The sequence below is a fragment of the Ictalurus punctatus genome, chromosome 7, assembly GCF_001660625.3.
Source record: "Ictalurus punctatus breed USDA103 chromosome 7, Coco_2.0, whole genome shotgun sequence".
Lineage (NCBI taxonomy): Eukaryota > Metazoa > Chordata > Actinopteri > Siluriformes > Ictaluridae > Ictalurus > Ictalurus punctatus.
The window spans coordinates 6872600-6888790 of NC_030422.2; the positions used below are offsets into that span (position 1 = coordinate 6872600).

Below are 16191 nucleotides of genomic sequence, written 5' to 3' on the forward strand. Positions count from 1 at the left end.
AAACAAAAAGCCCTGCTAAATATACTCCATAGCTTTAGTCTTGGTAGCAGAGCGTGTTTAAATATGACTAGGAGACGGGTTAATGCTAGCCAGCAGATCAATGCTGCAATTTCCTGGACAACGAGAGGGTAAACAAATAACACTGTATTTGCTGTACACCTCCTTTAGGTCGTTGTAACAGGTAGGAATGACAGTTTCCTATTTAACGCATACAGTAATTGTAGGCACTTAGGTGAGCGAGTAAATATCCCCCTTCGTAGTTCAGTCTAATACCAGTTGTGTCGTCATAATGCTACCTTACGTGTCGGAGAGCAAATCGCCCGTAGTGATGACTCGAAGAAATGAAGTATGTGCAGATATTAGGTCATGTTGCCCAAGTTATCCACATTGAAATTCCCTGCTGTCTAAGAGGAATAAAATATAAATAAATAAATAAATAAAAATGGAAATGTCAATGCAGCAAATGGTCACTGGCAGTAGAAACTGTTCGGTAGCAAAGCTTTAACCCCAGCTGAAACAGTACTCCAGAGACTGCTGGGGTGGATCTCCCTGCTGACATTAGGGGATGAGTCATGGACTCGTTCCTGATTGTTGCAGTAGCGGTTCAGTCAGTGTTTACTGTGATGTTTCAGCTGGAGAGTTGTAAACACTAGCTGTACTGCCCCCACTTTGTGGTATATCGGGTGAGGTGCGTTTATGAAGAAGGTTATCAAGTTTATTTTAAGAGGGTGAAGCCCCGTGTGTACCCCTTCACGCAGGGCTTTACAATAGATCGCACAGAGGGTGGTCTCAGTTCAGCCACCGGCATCGGAGAAGTTCGACCAACGTTCAGGAGCTTCCCACCACCTTTTTTTTTTTTTGCCGTCAGGACAATCAAATACTCACAGATCACAGTTATCCTTACAGCGAGCAAAGATATGACGGTGGCTGTTTTGGAAATGTTTCTACTCGGATCGCTGGTGTTTTAAGTAAAAAATATCCCACGGTAGTCGAAAGCACTTTTTAAAGGTCAGCTGTCATGCAGATGTGCTAGGAAACCCTGGCGATGTAGCCGATGCAGAATCCAAGCTGGTGGAAACTAGGTAAGCCAGTAAACACCGATGTTCTCCATGCTAGTGATCTCGGCTGTGCACAGGTTAAGACTTCCGTTTATACTTTTTGGGGGGGCCAAAAGTATGTGGACACCCGACCATCACGCTCGGACGTCGGCTTTCCGAAAAACCGTTGCCACAAAGTCGTAAGCGCTCAACCCTCTAGAATGTTTTGTATGCTGAGGCATTAAGATTTCTCTTTTTGCCAAGGTTGACCTGGCCCGTACCCTGACCTCAACCCCATTAAACACCTTTGGGAAGAACGGGAGTGCCGACTGCGCACCAGGCCTGACGTCGGTACCTAATGTGGACGAACGTGCCCAAATCTCACAGCCATGCTCCGGAATCTAGTGGAAAGTCTTCCCAGAAGACCGGAGGCTGTTATTTCAGCAAACGGGGACCGACTCCATGTTAAAGCACACGGATCTGGAAGGAGCACGTACGGGTGTGATGGTCAGGTGTCCACATACTTCGCCATATAGTGTATTTGATTCATGCAGCGATCACATTAAAGTCTTCTGTCGCAAGTGTAGAACACAATAACCGAATGTCTTTATGAGATTTTTTTAATACCAATCCACCGAACAAAGATAGGCCAAAACATAGACAGTGGGTTAAAACACTCATACAGGCAAGTGTAGAAATACTAAAAGCACGACACAGATGTAGCTCATTGGCTGAACCAGTGGTGAGTAAGCCAGCAATCAAGAGTTAAGGACAGAGAAGAAGAAAAAAAACAACAACTACAGAGCAGAGTGGTATGCTATGTCATGTGAAAAATTCTTTCAGTTAGGACTGCCATCTAAACATAGGTCTAGTGAGTGTGGTGAAATAGGCTAGAGCAGTCTGAGCTACTGGTTGTGCTTGCAGAGTTTAATTACTATGGCTCAGTGGTTAAGGCTTTGGGCTATTGAGCTTTGGATTACCATTTGGAATGGTTGTGACCACTAAGCTGCCATAGTTGGGTCTGTGAGCAAGACCCTTAACCCTCAACTGCTCAGTTGCATCCTGTCTCCATTTTGGATAAAAACAAAAAGCATCCGCTAATGTGAGCAAACGAACAAATGTTACAGAGAGCTTCACTGATGAAGTTTCCTATAACAGGAATTTGTTTTTTATTACACCTTCAATAACACTGAATGATTTTGTTCCTCTACCAGGTGAGCCTGGATTCACGCGTTCGGGAGGTAATAAACAAGAACATGCTGGAGCCCACGTCTCACACGTTTGACGATGCCCAGCTCCAGATTTACACGTTAATGCAAAGAGACTCGTACCCACGCTTCATGAACTCCCCCGTCTACAAAAACCTCCTCAAGAGCGTCTCAGAGCAATGTCCGGAATCCTAAATCTCTGTGATCCCACTCGAATTCTCCCTTACTCTTCTTCTTTTTGGGTTCCTTTTTCATCACGTGGAGTTTGGTTTTTAAAAAAAAGAAAAAAAAAAGAAAGAAAAACAAAAAAAAGGACCTTACTGTGGGTCCTCCCAGGGATTTTACCACATTAGAGATTCTGTACCTGAACAAGACACTCAGGTCTCCAGGTCACTGGATTGTCAAACAATGTCTCAAATCTCCTGAGGGCTCAATACCACAAGTACTGCTACGAATCAACATAGCAAGAAGCTCCAAAGGATTATCAGCGCATTTTCATCTTTCGAAGCGAAAGCGTCTCTTTTATTCGTTTTGAATCGTCGCAATTACAAACCGTGGTATTTTTTTTTTTTTTTTGGTATTTACTTTAAAAGATGATGTGATGCCCAGTATAGGCTCTTTACAGTATACGCATTAGATATATTTATGAATTTGTAGTATATTTCAAGAAGAAGAAGAAAAGAAGGAGGATTTATGGTGTAACAGGACACGTTCGGTTCGAGACAATGCGTATGAGAATCGAAGATCAAGTCAAGTCGAGGCAACACATTGTGTTTACTCAAAGGAAACTGTGTGCTGAACTATATTTCACTACCTGTTCCCTGTCATAATAACCTAGCATGTCCAATTGGAAAAGATCTTTCTTACTTATTTATGGCAGGGTTTTGTTTTGTTTTTGTTTTTTAACTTAAAACTACTATTAACAATAGACAAAGAGTGAAACTATACATTTCTGGTCAAAAGACATGATACAAGTCTTAAAATGCCCAAACGTCATGTTGATGAACTTTTGTTTTGTTTTTGTTTTTTCCTCTTTGATGGCTTGAAAATCGGTGGCTATTATACGACACTGATATATTACGGTAAACAGACACGGACACCGTATTTCACGTAGTATATAATTTGGCTCGGTATCCAGAGAACAAGCCGATTTTTGTCCTTTATTGTAGCAGTTGTGATAAACCCTTCTGAGATCAGGTTCGAATCGCCGTTTCTTTAACGCGGTTCTTGACACGAGCTCTCTTGTGTAGGAATTAACGCTGCGTCAACGACATAGAGCTGGTGAATAAACAACTGCACAACCAACCCTCTAATTACGGTAATTCTTCTGTGGTGTACCCAATGTGGCTCGTCATTCATTTTCTGGACTTCAAAGCTCATAATCCATGTTTTATTTGAAATCCAGTAATTTTTTTTTTTTTAAACCCTTTTCGTATCCAGTTACCTCCAGACCTCACATGATGGCTAATCTTTACCGATATCCAAAAAAAAATAAAAATAAAAAAATAATAAAAACGCGCCTACTAGAAGGCAGGCTCGAGATCTTATATAAGCGTAAGTATTAAAATCATCAGAATTACTTAGAACTCACTGTCTTGAGACGAATAGGACCAGTGAAATGTGAAGCTATTTTACTATTGTATCAAACATGTTTAGGTTTCGATCAGCATTTGTCCTCGAGTCCCTCTGCGCTGTACAGTTATTTATTTATTTATTTATTTATTTCCCCATTTCTCTTAACTCCATAGCTCTTAAACCGTCCATGAGGTAAACGCTTTTTTACTAAAAACGTGACACTTCAAGACCAGGATTTGGGAACTTCCCAGACTAAATGGATGAGTATTTAGGACACTTACTTGTAGGTAACACCAAAGTAGCCGAGTCCAGTTAAAACTGTGTTATTACTAGTTTACTCTCGGAAAAGCACTGACTAGAATCTCTAACCAAGTCGTCGTTGTTTGTTTATCTATCTATTTATTTATTTATTTATTTATTTGATAGTTTTGTCAATTATTTTCTTGCCTGATTCATGTCGCTCAAAGACAAGATCCTCACCCGGGGAAGTGCCTTGACATTCAGTCGTGACATCTCTCTTAAGGCAATAGTCGAATCAAACTCTTGCCGCAGACATACACTCTGGTCCTTCGATCAGATTCGGATGTGATCGGTCCTGATGTTGACTTCTGAAATGAATTCTTGCACTTGCATTTTTATGTTTGGGTTTTTTTTTTTGTTTTTTTTGAACTTCTAAAATCCTAAAAAAAAAAAAAAAAAAATCCATCAGTGACGTCACGACATTTGAAGGAAGAGGTTCACGAGATTAGGACGATTCAAAAAAGTGCGATTGATCCGAGTCCAAAGCTTCTGCCAGCATGTATTACACTGGGGGTACTTCTGTGTATAATTTACTCACTATGTGCAATCTGAGCTGATGGATTCACCACATTGATCAACCTCAATCTAAGCCAATGGTTTTGAAGTGATACTGCCTATATATATTTTTTATTTCTTTTTGTTTTTTTCTTTTTTGGTTTTTTTTTTGTTTTGTCGGTGTACGATCGGTTTACAAAAAGAGTATACCTTTTTAAATGAATATCTGAATGTTTACAGTAATCTGTTTCTGTTTTACTCGATGGAGGAAAAAAATATATATATACATCTCTGTGGGCATTCGAGATCTTTAACATGAAAATAAAGCACAATAATTTTACAGCTTGTGGTGCTGTTGTGGGTTTTTTTTTAAAAAAAAGGAAACACACACACACACACACACACACACACACCGTTTCCATTATATTCACAGGTGTTTCAAATGGATGCGACGGGTCAGGCATGTTGCAGATATCCAAATATTAATTCTTTGGGACAAACCCGAGCTTCTGTGCTGTGGGGTTATCATGGAGAACAATGCAGGGATCTCCACTCCTCTTCTGGAGAGGATACACCTGGGACGCTCACAAAAGTGTACGCACAACACATCACGTCCACTTCTTCACTGCCACTAGAACCACACCACGACGTAGAACGACGACCCAGTCAAGCTGTTCTTGTTCCCATTCAAACAGTGCGTTCTCTACCTCCTAACACCTAAATATTAGTATTTCGACCGCCATGATAGTGAGAGGTTTTAAACCAGCGCTTCCTACCAGCCTTATTTATATGCACATATTATCCACATCAAAAACAATCAGCTCACAGCTGTTTGTTATTCAAATGAGCCACTAATACGAGGCTTGTTAAAACATCAAGGCAGTGGGAGGAAATGCAACAAAACCCATTTGAAAGGAGTAAATGGGAAAGCATATTCATATGCAAAAGGAGGACATGAATGTGTCGTGTGAGAAAGTCCTGCACAAAGTAGAGTCTGACCTCTCATCTGCCTCGCATGTTGCGCTACAGAGCATGGAACACCTTCCATCCTGATGGCTGGGTGAGAACAGCTTTATCTCCAGCGCTGACACTGGAGACTCCTTCCAAAATGTCGAGTTGCACACCTTTATAAATCTTACATGGAGAGTCCACCATTCAAGTGCGCTGTAGAAACAACATATTACAGTACAATAATCTTTTTTTATTATTATTTTAGGTACTGAATCGACCGCAGTGGGTACTGAATCGAACACAGTGGGTACTGGATCGACCTCAGTGGGTACTGAATCGAACACAGTGGGTACTGGATCGAACGCAGTGGGTACTGAATCGAACGCAGTGGGTACTGGATCGAACGCAGTGGGTACTGGATCGAACGGAGTGGGTACTGGATCGACCGCAGTGGGTACTGAATCGAACGCAGTGGGTACTGAATCGAACGCAGTGGGTACTGGATCGAACGCAGTGGGTACTGGATCGAACGCAGTGGGTACTGGATCGAACGCAGTGGGTACTGATTCAAACGCAGTGGGTACTGGATCGAACGCAGTGGGTACTGAATCGACCGCAGTGGGTACTGAATCGACCGCAGTGGGTACTGAATCGACCGCAGTGGGTACTGTCATAGTATGAGATTTCGGACGTGGCCACTGTCTGATTAATCAACACCTTCTGACCAATCTAGACACAATTAAAGGCCAATGTCTCAGAGCAGAAGTGAGAAAATCCCAGTAAAATACACACACACACACACACACACACACACACACACACACACACACACCCCTACCCCTACTGCTTACAATGCCACCAAGTCTCATGTATTTATTGCGAAGCCTGGTTAAAGTTTACTCCACTGCTTCTAGCTGGTGTTGGAACTGTTCTAAGTTTGAAGCTATGGGCGGAACCAAACGTCTCCATCAGCCACCAAGGTAGTGTTTTTGTAGATCATCGGAGGATGCTAATTAGCCTGTATAAAAGTGAGCGGAGACACACGAATGCTATGGTTGCGATGTCAAATCGCAACAGCGGATCGGACCGAAGGGGAGGCTTCCGAGCTTCTAGAATAGCCGATCTAGATTAGGACCAACCCTTAAACCAGAAACGGGGCGTGAACTCGGCATCCAGGAGAACCTAAACACTGGAGTCTGCGTTTGTCCTGCTTTGTGATGAAGGGCTTTGAATGACAACACCGAGCTCTGCAGGAAAGCCTGAAACTCATGAACTCAAAGAGTAGAATGTCTTCTTTCTTTTTTAAACAGGTAAAGTTGATTCAGTAACACCAAAAAAAAAAGCAATGCAGTGAACTGTGTAAATTGCGTAAAAGCAGTGAGTATATAACACCAATTGTGAGTCTTGGAAAAATGTTTTACTCCTTAAAAGAAGAAAAAAAAAATGTAAACAGTAGAAATTTGCCAATCATGCATATAAATATGAATAAAAGTAGGGAAAGGGTCTTTTTCATAATGGCTAGGGTTAACAGAAGATCAACATTTAAAATGGAAAAGCCTTAATAGATTTAAATGTATTGGGGTAAAACAAAAGAAAGTTAGATGGCCTAACTACTGGTCATTTCCATTAGGGCAAGGGAAAACGTTCTACTTGTGAATGTTGTCAAAAATACCTGCATTAAACTACATATAAAAACCTGATGTTAAAAGGAAAAAGAAAAAATAAAAAACGGAGAAAAAAAAAAAAAAACGAAGAAACGACACTGATCGTAGTCCGAAGGCTGAGCCTAGCTAGAAGTCAAGTTAAAACACAGGACATTGTTTTGATCCACACCAAAACAATGATAAAAAACATTGATGGTGTCCATAACCACCGTGGTACGATGGAGGCCAAAAAACCTAAAAAAGTTCCTATCAGCTGATGGTACGAAAGTGATGGTCCAGGAATTTAGCCAGTTCTCTGCACTGATGACGCCCGCTCCAACTTCAGCAGAACTGCAAGGTGAAAGATCGAGAGTAAATCCATCAATACGGCTCCGGAAAGAAAAAAAAGAACTATGGAGTTAAAGGCGGTGGGAAAATAAATAAATCAATCAAATCGATAAAAAGAGAAATCTCACCTTCCATCGATTGCCGCATTCATTGCAGAAGACGAATGTGGTCATGGGCTCGTCAGCACTTCTAGTCTGGACCTGAAGGGAAATTTGAAAAAGGTGCCGATTTAATGACGATTCGATGAAGTAGAGCTGTGACAAAAAGCTATACGTGCAACCCGTGTAACTATAAAGTGGTATAAACAACTGGTAAATATACCATTATTTACATAGCGCTTTTATCCAAAGCGCTTTACACTGGTTCTCATTCACCCATGCACACACACACACCAATGGTAGCAGAGCAAGGCAAGGCGCTAACTTGCCATCGGGAGCAACTTGGGGTTCAGTGTCTTGCATGTGGGGTCATGTAGGGTCATGTGGGCCGGGACTCGAACCCCCAACCCTATGATTAGTGGACAACCCGCTCTACCACCTGAGCCACAGCCGCCCACATCTATAAGGTAGTTTTACCTGATAAAATGTCCAGTGAAAGTAGGTGTACTCTATGATCACCTAATTAGGTGTATGTGCTAGCAATTTTAGCATTAGAGTCCATAGGAAGGGATGAAAAAAACAAAAACGAAACACTACCACTACTTGCTAAATGAAAAATGTGCGCACTGTTCATCTGGTGATCGTACACTATCTAGCGGGCAGTTCTGTATTTAGTATGAATATGGAATATTCCCATAACAGTAGCTGACAAGACCATATACTAATTTGCAACGTTTTTTGTTTTTTTTTGCTGAAAGTTGCGTAAGGTTTGTACGACACTGCGTGAGGGATGGGCGATATGGACTTAAAACTAGATGGCGATATTTTCTGGTATTTACTGCGATAACAATATCAGTATATATATATATATTATACTATTTTGTAATACGATATTAATATAGTACCGTGCACCACTGTTCTATGTTCTCGAAGTTAGTATAGCGCTAATGAATGTGTATGACAGATCAAGGTATGTTGTGTGGGTTCAAAGAAGCTTATTTCTGAAGTTACAGTTTCATACTGCCTTGTGTTAAATGGCAGTCTCCTCCCTCTTCCCTGCCAGAAGCCTAACGCTCGCTCTGCCACGAGGTGGAGGGAAAGAAAAAAAAAACAAAAGCGGAAAAAGAAAAAGACTGCGCACAGGTCTGTACCAATACAAGGCACGGTATTTGGAAAGCTCTGCTCTAGGGTTGCACGGTATATCAGCACTACGGTAGTATCGCGATACTAAAGTTTCAATATACCACTGTATTTTTATTTTTACCGCTGTATGTGCAACAGTTAAAACTATTTCCGCTAAAACGCCACACCTCACTGCTTTCGCAAACACAATAGGGTTAGTGACACTTCACTTAACCTTAATCTTTAAAGACTTCCTGTTTACGTTAACATTACGCTAACCGCTGTGTCTAAATGCTACGGTCAGGGCTTGTACAAAGTGCTTGAAGTTGGCTTTTGGATATGTAAATACTGCTGAAAATAGCCTCTTTTTAAAATTTTTTTAATTGAATGGAGTTTAAAAAGTGGTCGAATTCTAAAAACGGCAACAAATACGAAACCGCTAAACGTTTGACGTATGTTTGAATGGCATCTCTTGGATAGTGCTCGGAAAGTCCTCGAAAGCGTGTAAGATTAGCCGTGTTTTTTTTTTTTTCGTAAGTGGGCCGACGTTCCCAATTTTAGGACTCTTTTCGGAGTGCGTTTCCAAAACCATTCATTAATTCCTAACGTCGTGCTCATTCTTAGTTCTCCGAGGACGGTTTCGTTGCTCGAGGGGACAAAATATGCGGCACGGTTACTCACTCTCATTAATGAGGACATATCTATTACATTCTCGCCATTTGGCAGACGCTCTTGTCCCGAGCGACTTACATTGATCTCATTTATACACCCGAGTATATGAGGGTTAAGGGCCTCGCTCAAGGGCCCATCAGGAACATCTGGCTCGTCTGTCTTTTCATTTTCTATCTATGTATTTCTGTAAATCTGGTTCGTTCTTGTAGATTTGAATTATGAATGAACACAATATTGCAAGGTATCGTGATACTACTTGGTCGCTATACTATAATAGTATAGTAAGACATGTCTATGGGATCGTGACAACCCTACTCCGCTCTAGTGTACTGCACATGACAAAGTCCAGTGGGCAAACCGGCAGTGAGAAATTCCACGCGGTTCTCTTTAAACTCCCATGTGCACCATTTAGATTGTTTACTAAACCAGATTAGAGATTAGATTCTCGAACGCTATCGTTGACCGCGGGAATCTCGCCGACTTCCCGTTCCGGGAGCGAATACTTCCGAGACGAAAAGAAACGAAATCATGGATTTCTCACGATGCCGTTTCCATCAGGAAACGCACTGGAAAGTGTGTTCAAACGTACCTGCGTGTAGGTGCACTTATTCTTTTTGCATCTCCCGCAGGTGAACAGGTCAGTCGTGGTGCCTCCGGTCTTCGCCATCTGATGGTCCCTGATAGCTTCTTTGGTCATATTCTTGCGCATCTCCTTCAGTTCATCACTCGCCATTTCCTATCAACGGACACACACTCAATCATACAGCTCGTGCCTTCATGGCCATCAAGGGCACGCAGCATTACACCGCGGCTCAAGAAAAAAAAAAGTGAACAGGAAGTCGTCTCGCATTCATTTTCACCAAAAGCGTATTTAGCAGTCCGTACAAAACTTGCGGTGCGATTTTCGGAAAACCACACGGTCGGTCAAAAGTTTGTGGACGCCCGACTGAACCGTCTTTCGTGATCTTTAAAACCTTTTGATCTGAAGCTGTATGATTAAACGTTTGAAATCGGTGTCGCGGACCAAAATATAATCGTGCCGACGTATTCATTTCTTTCATTGGAAAACGAAGATTTTATTTACGAGCAAATATATTTTTTAAACAGATGACTTGGAGTGAAATATTTCCGATAAGTGTGCGGCGTCGGTGTGAACTCCTTTAACACTGTTTAAAAAGCATCTCGGGGAGATTCCTCGAGAAATCGGCTCAGCCTGTTTGTATCGAGAACGCGAGACATCTTCGGCCACGCCCTCACCTCTGCAGTCATTCTGGCGATGCGATCCGGGGGCACGTTGCCACAGAGGACGTTCCTCCTCAAGTTGGGGTTCTTCATGTCCTTAAGGTTCGAGATTCGGCTCCGGACACGGTTCTTATACTTCATGTCGGTGTTCTTGAACTCCACGAAGATGCGTGCGGTTTAGTCAAGGATCTGTTTGAAATATCATGACAGCTACGAATAGACACAAACACACACACATGGTATATAGAGACCTGCCTCAGTCTCGGGATTCTCAAAAGGATATATTCCTCAATCTGGGCTCCGAGTTCATCGCAGTCGGCCCCGATGGTGATATGGTCGTCTAACGAGTAAGAAAGCACAACTTTTACTCGGAAATATAAAATAACACGACATAAAAATATCATCTTCTTTTTTTTTTTTTTAAAACAACCACACAAAATCGACAATAAATCGACTCCGAATATAAAGAAGCCCAGCAAAGACGAGCTCCATTTCTACAAAGCTGATGTAGCTGGCAAGTCGGTAAAGTTTATAGGCATTATGACGCTAAACAGCCACGTTATATGCATTAGCTACAAAAACCGGCTTTACGAGGAAATTCCGCTCGGACCATGGCCCTTTACGTCCACGTTTAACTAGAATGACAATTCCACTTCACTTATATAGATGCTCCAGTACATCAACATCACTCTTTCTTTGTTTTGAAATAGATATTTGGTTGCTTTAGCTGCCAAAATAACGGCGTGAGAGCTCAAGTTGATCCTATTCGGTCCTCGCTGTGAAAATGGTATTCATTTAACATGAGCATGGTTGCCAAAGCTCTTGCTCCAAGTCGTCTCTACTCGTGAATCTTCGAACGGATAGTGCAACTTCCTTCTCTCGAAAGCTGAAAGCGTGCGTGCGCGCGTGTGTGTGTGTGTGCAGCATGACTCGCCTCCAGTCTGCAGAGCGCTGGACAGCATTTCCCTGCATTTAAGGCGCACCGAATCGGACGTTCCTGTCGCTCGAGGGAAGGCCGACGTGTGGGTGGTGGGCATCATGTCAACAGCCTCGCTCTTACTGCTTGAATTACTGCTGGAGAGAATTACGGGCCAGAAAGAGGAGAGAGCGTGAGTTAAGGACGCCCAAAAGAGATGTGTAAAACGCAATAAGCACAAACATCATAAAAAAAATTTTTTAAAAACATGCACAATTTGAGTTTTGACAAATTTTCTGGTTGTTCGGATGTCTGGTAATGTGCCGACATTATTTATACGCTAATATATATATTATATAAACGGACACGACGTCTCAAAAGGTTACGGATACCTTTCCTCTCTGGGCTCAGGGCTACCCTGTGACTGGGACATGACCGGTGCTGCAGGCTCCTTCTTTTTCTCCTCAGACGGTTTGTCTCCACCACCGGGCTCATCTATACTCCAAGTAACACACATGACACATCAGGCCAGGTAGCTTTCAACACCTCCAACGTAATGACAAGTGTTGAACTTACCCAGAAGCTTCTTCCAGGACTTGATAAGAGATTTAGCCAGCGATGTCACCTCCTCGTCCGTGCTTTGCTTGCGGATAGCGTTCACAGACATCCCGATCCTGGTCGACTGCAATAAATAAACAAATTAATAAATTAATTAAAGCAGGAAAAATGTCTGATTTGTTTTGTTCAAGTTAAACAATGACGGTGAACCAACACTACTGTGAACAAAGATACATTACCTGAAGCAACTCCAAAGTCATGGGCATGTTCTTCAGTTCCTTGAGAAGATCCAAAGCCCCTGACTGAATCACAATACAAAGAATAAGTATGCTAATAATAATAAATAATAAACAAGTAAAGGTCGACCGATTAATATCAATTATCGGCATAAATCCACATCCAAACTATAATTTTTCCCGGTTGTGTCCATTGCAGGAGCGGCTGAGAAAAGTCCGCCGTCATTATACAGTACGAGAGCGGCCTCTAGAGATGAAATAAAAAACTACCACTGACTAATTTTGTTGTGTTATTTGAAGTTTTTTTTATTATTATTATTCATTTTGGACATCTCTAGTTTTATTTGTTATTTGGCGTGTTACATTTTGGATGCATGTATACATTTTTATTTACTTTAATATTTATTAATAGTCCATATATATATATATATATATATATATATATATATATATATATATATATATACACATGCATACATACATTATATATATATATATATAAATATATCATTAAAAAAGTACAGTACATTTTCATGGTAGTCAGTTCTGTTTATTTTTGTTCATTGAAAAAATTATTTTTGTTTATTACGTTCAGCGATATATTACTTTGAGTGTTGTCACTCAGTATCATTTTTAAAAAGTGTTATCTAACCCTAAATACAAACCCGTGTTTATCTGAAATGTCACGGTACGTACGCAATTACAGAACATTCCTGTTAAAGGTACAAATCAAACAGCAAGCATTATTATTATTATTATTATTTTCATTACCTTTATAATTTTCTTGTACAGCTTTGAGTTATTACAAATGAGCATTTTTAACCTGTATGGATGTCTCATGTATATTTTTTCCTCTTATCCGTGTTTGTATGTTTCTCTTTACACACATGGTTTATATTTGCTCTTAGCTGTGTACAGCACTTTGGTCAATTTCTGTTGTTTTAAATGTGCGCAGAATATATATAATAATTCTCTTGGTGATTATACATAAAGTTTTTGTGTCTTGTATATTAGACATGAATGTTAGCCCCCCCACCTCCCCCTCCCAAACATACATCATTCATGTTGCACTAGTTATTATGTGGCAGTGAGAATCATTTTAATAACTTAGTTGGTAAAGTTTTTCAGTCTCGGGATACAGCTGGTCTGAGAGCAGCTTCACAGACATCAGCTCAGCGTAGCTATCTGGTCTGAGAGCAGCTTCACAGACATCAGCTCAGTGTAGCTATCTGGTCTGAGAGCAGCTTCACAGACATCAGCTCAGCGTAGCTATCTGGTCTGAGATCAGCTTCACAGACATCAGCTCAGTGTAGCTATCTGGTCTGAGAGCAGCTTCACAGACATCAGCTCAGTGTAGCTATCTGGTCTGAGAGCAGCTTCACAGACATCAGCTATCTGGTATGGAGGCGCCGGTTAAACCAGGTAGCATTACAGCTAACTCCCGAGGTAAGTCACCTTCATTGAGACTGCGCAGCTGCTAGTTATTTAGTGAACACACCAAAGTTTAGTTGCGCTCTTACATCATTCATTTGTCTGAGCCAATTCACTCGCGTTCTCAGGAAAAGACCTGCAGTCAAATTTCTTAGATATAAATATTCTTCAGAGGGGTTTTAACAAACAAACAAACAAAAAACAACAACAAAAAAACAAACAAAACTCGCTGATTTAATTCTTAACGCCGCGCTTTATTTGGTGTCCGCTATAAATCGAGCTTGTTTAATCAGTTTAACCGGAGTTGTAAATAAGCTAACGTCGCCAGACTCTGTTTTTGATTTATAAACATCCCAAATGGCTCACTGCTCCCTACATAGGCGCACTACGCCGGGCTCGGAATACAGGCTTCTAGACGACTACTCGGTAGTGCACGAGATGTTCACTAGAAGGCCATTTGGGATTACTCTCCCGCTACTAGCTAAAGCTAAAGCTAAGGCTAAGGCTAAGTTAGTTAGCTTCTCTGTGTGTGTGGAATTCATTCATGACAGAACAGCTCACCCCGTTTTTCTTCTGTGCTAGTTTATCCAGCTTCTTCGCGATCCTAATAACCTCTTCTTCTTCCTTCTTGCCCATGGTGAAGATTTATTCACTGATAGGAAGCAGAAGCGGGTTTAAAACGATAAAATCTTCAGCGTTTAATACAAGCCCAGCGGCAGCCCGCCGAGCAGCGCAGGCAGGAAGATGTGTTTACGTCTGTTCAGGTATGGCTAATCGAGTTGAACCCGGCAGGTCGAGTAAGGCATGGCTAATCGAGCAGTACAACTAACCGCAGAAAATTCTTGCCGCGATTAAGACCAGAATCCGGCTTTGTTCGTTTTCAGACGCTCGACACCAGAGTTGAATTATCTCTTGGATCAAATGTGGAAATGGAAAGGGACTGGAATAAAGTCGGTGTGTTGTTGGACGTTCGATATTCGCAGATATGCGGAAATTAAGGGACCGTCTGTAAAGTTACATACGACATTGTTAAACACGTTTCTAACTTCAGTAGCATTTGAAGGGAATGACTTACAGTCATATAACCAACTGGAAAGTGTTCATCTAGGTGTCGGGTATAATGCACACCTCTTAGAATTTTTGATATTTGTTAATGATAACGAGTCTTTATTAATCACGTATACATTACCGCGCGGTGAAATTGTTTTCTTCGCATACCCCAGCGTAGCAGGAAGTTGGGGTCAGAGTGCAGGGTCAGCCATGATACAGCGTCCCTGGAGTAGAGAGGGTTAAGGGCCTTGCTCAAGGGCCCAACAGTGGTAGCTGGGCAGTGCTGGGGCTTGAACCCCCGACCTTCTGATCTGTAACCCAGAGCCACCACTGCCCATCAGTTCTTTTAATTATTTAATTAATAGGACATCTATTTTTTTTAAGAAAACGATTCAATCCATTACGGGTCATTTTGACCCCCTTTATGCATTCGTGATGGTTTTATTTTTTGGTTCATGCATTGTAGGGTTAAATATCAAAAATCTAAAAAGGTGTGCGTCATAGCTGACACCTAGTCATACACTTTACAGTTGGTTGTGTGACTGTACTTCATATTCCCTTCGAATGCTATTGAGCTTTAAATTATGGTATATTTTGTGTATGGGGCCCATTCGGTAGTGAAATACATATGTAATTTACATATGATTTAATAGCTTATTTTGTTAAATATCAAAAATCTAAAAGGTGTGCGTTATAGCTGACACCTACGCGGACACTTCCCAGTTGGTTATATGACTGTAAGTCATTCCCTTCAAATGCTGTCGAAGTCAGAGTCGTGTTTAACAATGTTGCATGTAACTTTAGAGACGGTCCCTTAATTTCCGCTTATCTGCGAATATCGAATATAAATGGTAAATGGCGCACTTATATAGCGCTTTTATCCAAAGCGCTTTACACTGGTTCTCATTCACCCATTCACACACACTCACACACCAATGGTAGCAGAGCTACCGTGCAAGGCGCTAACTTGCCATCGGGAGCAACTTGGGGTTCGGTGTCTTGCCCAAGGAGACTTCGGCATGCGGAGTCACGTGGGCCAGGAATCGTACCACCAACCCTAAGACGAGTGGACAACCCGCTCTACCACCTGAACCACAGCCGCCCCCCAGTGCCCTAGCTCTGAATCCCTACGCCCTAGCTCTAACTCGTGCCTAATCCCTCACACTCCTGCTCTACACGTCTGTTCTGCCCCATGCTCACTCGAGACTCTTGGTCTCTGTAACAGATCCAGGGTTTAAAAATAATGTCTAAATAAAACAATTTTCAAATAAAACATACAGATCCATTCCCACATTACTCATTACTTATT

General features: G+C 41.6%; 2 protein-coding genes across 3 annotated transcripts in view; one reads left to right on the forward strand and one right to left on the reverse strand.

Moving 5' to 3' along the window:
• Positions 1 to 2797, forward strand: part of rgs20 (regulator of G protein signaling 20) — a 9640-nt gene extending 6843 nt beyond the window's left edge. Inside the window, exon 5 of the mRNA XM_017472884.3 lies at positions 2252 to 2797. Coding sequence (XP_017328373.1) covers positions 2252 to 2440 — 189 coding nt within the window. The 3' untranslated portion in view covers positions 2441 to 2797. The remainder of the gene's footprint in view (positions 1 to 2251) is intronic.
• A 4164-nt stretch (positions 2798 to 6961) lies between these two features.
• Positions 6962 to 14750, reverse strand: tcea1 (transcription elongation factor A (SII), 1). 2 transcript variants are annotated; one of them, XM_017472891.3, is made up of 10 exons: positions 14394 to 14750; positions 12405 to 12467; positions 12184 to 12289; positions 12000 to 12102; positions 11626 to 11762; positions 10975 to 11031; positions 10707 to 10861; positions 10039 to 10185; positions 7686 to 7757; positions 6962 to 7560 (listed from the first exon to the last, which is right to left on the reverse strand). In XM_017472891.3, the coding sequence occupies exons 1-10, from the start codon at positions 14466 to 14468 to the stop codon at positions 7552 to 7554; spliced, it is 924 nt and encodes a 307-aa protein (XP_017328380.1). In that variant the 5' UTR covers positions 14469 to 14750; the 3' UTR covers positions 6962 to 7551. The 2 variants fall into 2 exon arrangements, with proteins under 2 accessions (XP_017328380.1, XP_017328379.1); XM_017472890.3 differs by having other exon boundaries at positions 11626 to 11765; positions 14394 to 14749.
• Between the last annotated feature and the right edge of the window lie 1441 nt (positions 14751 to 16191).